Source organism: Zootermopsis nevadensis, unplaced genomic scaffold (genome assembly GCF_977971745.1).
Source record: "Zootermopsis nevadensis isolate Lab colony 2312 unplaced genomic scaffold, Znev_1.0 Znev_ptg000007l, whole genome shotgun sequence".
Classification (NCBI taxonomy): Eukaryota; Metazoa; Arthropoda; class Insecta; order Blattodea; family Termopsidae; genus Zootermopsis; species Zootermopsis nevadensis.
This window is the reverse complement of record NW_028259139.1, coordinates 18,971,530-18,976,396: the sequence shown is the minus strand read 5'-3', so window position 1 is coordinate 18,976,396 and position 4,867 is coordinate 18,971,530. Positions and strand designations below refer to the sequence as shown.

At 34.5% G+C, this 4,867-nt stretch overlaps 1 protein-coding gene across 1 annotated transcript; it reads left to right on the top strand.

Moving 5' to 3' along the window:
* The first annotated feature begins 408 nt into the window (after nt 1-408).
* Nucleotides 409-4,487, top strand: LOC147874671 (baculoviral IAP repeat-containing protein 5-like). The gene is made up of 5 exons (XM_087344546.1): nt 409-696; nt 780-881; nt 1,000-1,109; nt 1,687-1,804; nt 2,080-4,487. Exons 1-5 carry the CDS (start codon nt 613-615, stop codon nt 2,203-2,205), a joined length of 540 nt encoding a protein of 179 aa, XP_087200672.1. The 5' UTR covers nt 409-612; the 3' UTR covers nt 2,206-4,487.
* The last annotated feature ends 380 nt before the right edge of the window (nt 4,488-4,867 follow it).

Below are 4,867 nucleotides of genomic sequence, written 5' to 3'. Positions count from 1 at the left end.
TATAGAAATTAGATATAAATCATTAACATCTTCGTCAACCATAATTCCTTAATATTTAAATTTTCGGCAACAAATTAAATATGTCTGCAATATAATAAAACAATCAGTTGGGAATTAAAGTAATTATACCCCATAGTACATATGTAAACAATTTCAAACATCTTTTGCAGCCATAGCAACGGAACAGTTGAATTCACGAACTATTTCAATGACGCCAATTCATGAAATCTAAATAGGGAGTATTGTTTTAATCACTGACTATTTAGATGATTCATAGCTATTACTACGTTATAACTGTAGAATTACACATAAGTGTCCCCTCTTAACCATATTATTTTCTATGGTAAAGAGCTTTTCTTATTTTACATATATCTTGGGAAAAAATCTCACACGCTAGTGTTGCGATGTTGGTAATAATGTGTACCGGGAGAGTTGTTTTGTTTTAACTTCACCGAAACTCAGCGGATACATAAACCAATTAATTACTGATTCTCAATTGTATTATAACTTCAATACCGACGTATATTTTAATAAAATAGTGGTGGAGTGTTATTTAAAATTCTCAGTGCCAGAGGCTTACAAGATACCTCCGACAAGAAAATTATAACCTATATGGTAGCTTCCGTAACGTCATTGGACTTCCAAAACGAACAAGAAATTAATAGGGCAATTGAAACTATTCATATAACGAACATGGTCAGTTAATGCTCCTGTAAGTAATTCTGGCTTGTTCTTAATATAAAATCCACGTTTTCCTTTTCCTTCATATAATGTTACAGATGGAGGTGCCTGACTTGGCGACATACATGCTTGAAGATGAACGCCTGGGAACGTTCAAAAGTTGGCCATTTAACGAAGATACTTCATGCAATGCCCGGAAGGTACAATATAAATATATTTCGTTGTAAACATATAAATTCCGGCCTGAATAAATATACAAACAAGTGTAGCAATGGTTTGGAGGTGTGCTACGTTGTATAATCTATTGCCTGCTTTTAGATGGCTGAGTCAGGTTTTATTTTCTGCGGCTCGAAGGATGAACCTGACCTAGTTCAATGTCAAGTGTGCCTAAAGAAGCTGGATGGCTGGAAACAAGATGATGATCCCTGGTATGTGCAATTATATTTTGAAAACTTGGTGAAAAGGGAATGCTGGTGATGTTTCAGAACATTTGTTATGGTACAGCTGGATGCCAGTTTTTTGTTTTCATGTTGTTGCACAAACAAATACTTTTAAAAATCAGAAGATCACAAAATGTACATTTTTAATTAAATCAGTTCAGTTCAGTGGCAGCCATAGGCTGCAACATCAGTTCATGACCACTTTGAGGGAGAGGGAGACTCCAGTTGCAGTATGGCACTGTCACTGCCCAACTCTAACTTTTTCTGCAAATGTCTGGCAGTTGTTTCCTTCTTGAGCTGAATTGTCTCAACCAAAGTACTAATATCACTTAAGCCACGTGCCCTTCCATGTTTTGGTGACATTGAAGACAGCCGTAAGAATGTAGTCAGCAACAGCTATACTAGTAGAACTGTCATTCTCTTATCTGATACCCTTCATAAGTGACACAGGATCTCAGAAAAGAATGAAGCCATATTTAAAAGTATGTATTTTATGGCAAAAATTTAAGTTAAAATAGGTATAATTCACAATGCAATATTTCCTAAAGTTTCTTGCTCTTTCTAGGATTGAACACAAGACACATTCTTCCTCTTGCTTGTTTGTCAAGATTGGGAAGAAAGATGCTGACTTGACAGTCTATAATCATTTCGATTTGTCCCTTGAAAGGACCAAAAATATAATGGTTTGTATACTTTGTTTACTTCCTGCATGGCAAATTTGAAGCAGTTGCAAAGTTGAACTGTTTTACAGACTGCAATCAAGTGTATGTACTTTTTATCACATGCAAGGAATTCAGCACCACAGCATGAATTTCTGCTGCTGACAGAGTCTGGCGGCAAGTACATCTATAACTTTGGTCTAAATGTTAAAAGAGAATAAGCAAATTCTTTGTAGTGTTCATTGGGACTGTGAAGTGCTTCTGTTTTTGACTAAGCAGTTTATAATCTGTTCTTTCAGAAAGCAGAGCATGCTGAGCAGCGAGCTGCCTTCATAGAAAAGGCTGAAGAAGTGAGGAGGAAGATAATTAAGTTACATGAATCAAAAAGGAAAATTACGAGTCATGAGACAGATTTACCAGGTTGAAATTCCGTAAACACGGGAAAGTAACTATTCTCTGTGCTTGAAATGAAATTTGTTGCACCTGCCCTTACTTAAATCATTTACACATAACAAAATACTGTACAATTTTCTCTCTCTCTGTCACTTTTGTTAAAGTCAAATGTGCTCCTGACAGATCGGATATTCTAGCTTTATAACCGTGATCTAGCGTAATCAGTTTTTGTTTTATGTTGTCTGAATAAATACATGAACTTATACAGGAGGGGCCCAGTTCATATTAACAGGTCAGTTTTGAAATAAGTAAAGAAATTTTGAAGCACCTATAATCATGAATGATGGCAAAGCGTGCTGAACTTATCCAACTTCTTTTTTTGAGAACGTTATCATCAGTTTGTAGGCCAAGAAATTTTGTCGTTCTGCTCGTTCAGTTGCTTTACATTTCTAGTGAGAGACGCTCCAGAAATACACAGTTAAAGCATGCCTAATAAGAGTATGATAATTATGCGGATTAAACATTTCTAGAGAAACAATACCAAGATAGATGTTAATGCCTGTTCTATCAGCAAATCATACAACAAGAATTGTTAAATGGTTTGCCTGAATAGAAGGTGAAATGTGCAATAATATATTATTTTTGAAAATGTTCCAAATATTTGGCATGAGAGTAAATTGATTTGATAGTGAAAATTGTGTCTGAGTTGCATGTAAAAGGGCTAATAATAAATTAAATAATTTAATTTGTGAATTCTAAGTAATAATAACTCGGAGTAACTTAGTTAAGAAATGATTTGTGATACTTTCATTGCAATAATACTTCTTTGATAATGATAAAATTTGACTGTGAATCATGAACATTAACCTGAGAAATGCCAGAAGCAGAGTAAAATTTTTTCTAACGATTTTTATAACTACCAAAATGTTGAAACATTCTCTGCATTGTTTAAATCATGTGTCTAGTCAGTCACTTTGTGTGATTTTATAATTTAAAATATTGTAAAAAATACTGTGATACCAATATTACGTGTTCCAACCTTAAACAAATGGCATTTTTAAGAAAGTTTCTTGTCCAGAAGTGGCCCATTAGACCTAACACAGTAAGTTTGTGGATGTCTGTTGTGCTTGGAACTGTGATTCCAGGAAATTTATGATATAATTTTCTCTGGCACTTATTAGTTGAACCAAGTTCATACTGAAGAATATGTTCAAAAGAAAATTGAATCATATAAGCACATAACATTTTATGTTAGAAACAGTTGCACGGCTGTGTGAATAATTTTAGTGGTAGTTGCTGTTAGTCCCTGGCAATGACATGCAGTCACTGCAAGGAGCATTTGAAACAGTGCATATTCATAAATTTACATGTTTAATCCTCATCTTCTCTCACCAATTTATATTTGAAATGCTAGTCTACTATATTTGCTGTCGTGTTTCCGTATTGGTCTGAAGTGTAAGAACATTTTGTCCAGTTTTGCGTCTTAAGGTCATCTTAACAAATGTTTAGGTCAGTTTCTTTATAAACAGAATGAATTTGTTGACATTTCTCTCGAGGCTCATGAATTTTATTTGTTATGTATAATAGATTACAGTTTTACATGAAAGTCTGAAGTTTTAATTGGGATTTGTATTTCAGCAATCCTTTTTTACGTAAAACTGCCACCCGTATTTCTAAGAAGAAAGGTTTTATGTACATATGCTTACTGGTTGTCCCATAAGTTCAACACCACAGGAGAGCTATGTTATTTGGCTGAATATGGAAAATGTAAAGACGAAGAATTGTCGTAAATCTTGTGTTTCCAATCTGAGATGCTGCAATTTTTTACCTAGGGCGAGCCGTTACTGTGCTACACTCTGCATTATCGATAGTAGAAAGTTATGACAGTGTTGCCACATTGACATGACAGCGAAAGGGGAATGTCTTCCCAGAGTAGGGAAATGCTGTAGTGAAGGAGACATGGATACTACAGGAAATACAAATGAATGAACTCAGTGGTGAAGTGTCATGTTAATGTAGCAACATTTCCGTAACTTTATTATTGATGATATAAAGAATGTTGCACCATAATGGCTTGTCATAGGTAAAAGATGCCAACACTTAAAATTGAAAACACATTATTTGCAACAACATTGCCATTATTTTTATTATTATTATTTATACTTCTCCTATGGCCAAAGACTTACGGACACACTGTATTGAACCACAGTTCTTACAGACTGTTCTAGAGAAGTGTTGAGTGACAAGAGTGGGCGTTAGTAAGAGTGTAATAGTGTGGAATGTGTTTAAAATAAAATTTCCATTAGTTTTTAGATATGCAGGATTTGTTTTATAATATTTCATATCTGTGGAACAGCTCAGTAGAATCAATAGTTTCAGAGTTTTAATATTTGTTTTGTAGGGGGACAATTCTTCCTCTAATGTTAATGTTTGAGGTTCAAATTATAGAAATATTTACTTGTTTTCCTTTAGAGTAAACAATTGCTGCAGTATGTTAGAAGTTCACAAACGTTTCACACGTCCTTGCTGCCTTATCGTCAGGGCGATCGCAATAGTAAAGTTCTACCAGACTACACGGTGATACAACACAGAAGACAGTTATCTTCTTACATCTTACTGGTATGTTGAACATTTGTTGTTCACTGATAAAAACTGAACACAATGTCACTTACCGGCTCCAGGCAAGAACTGTCA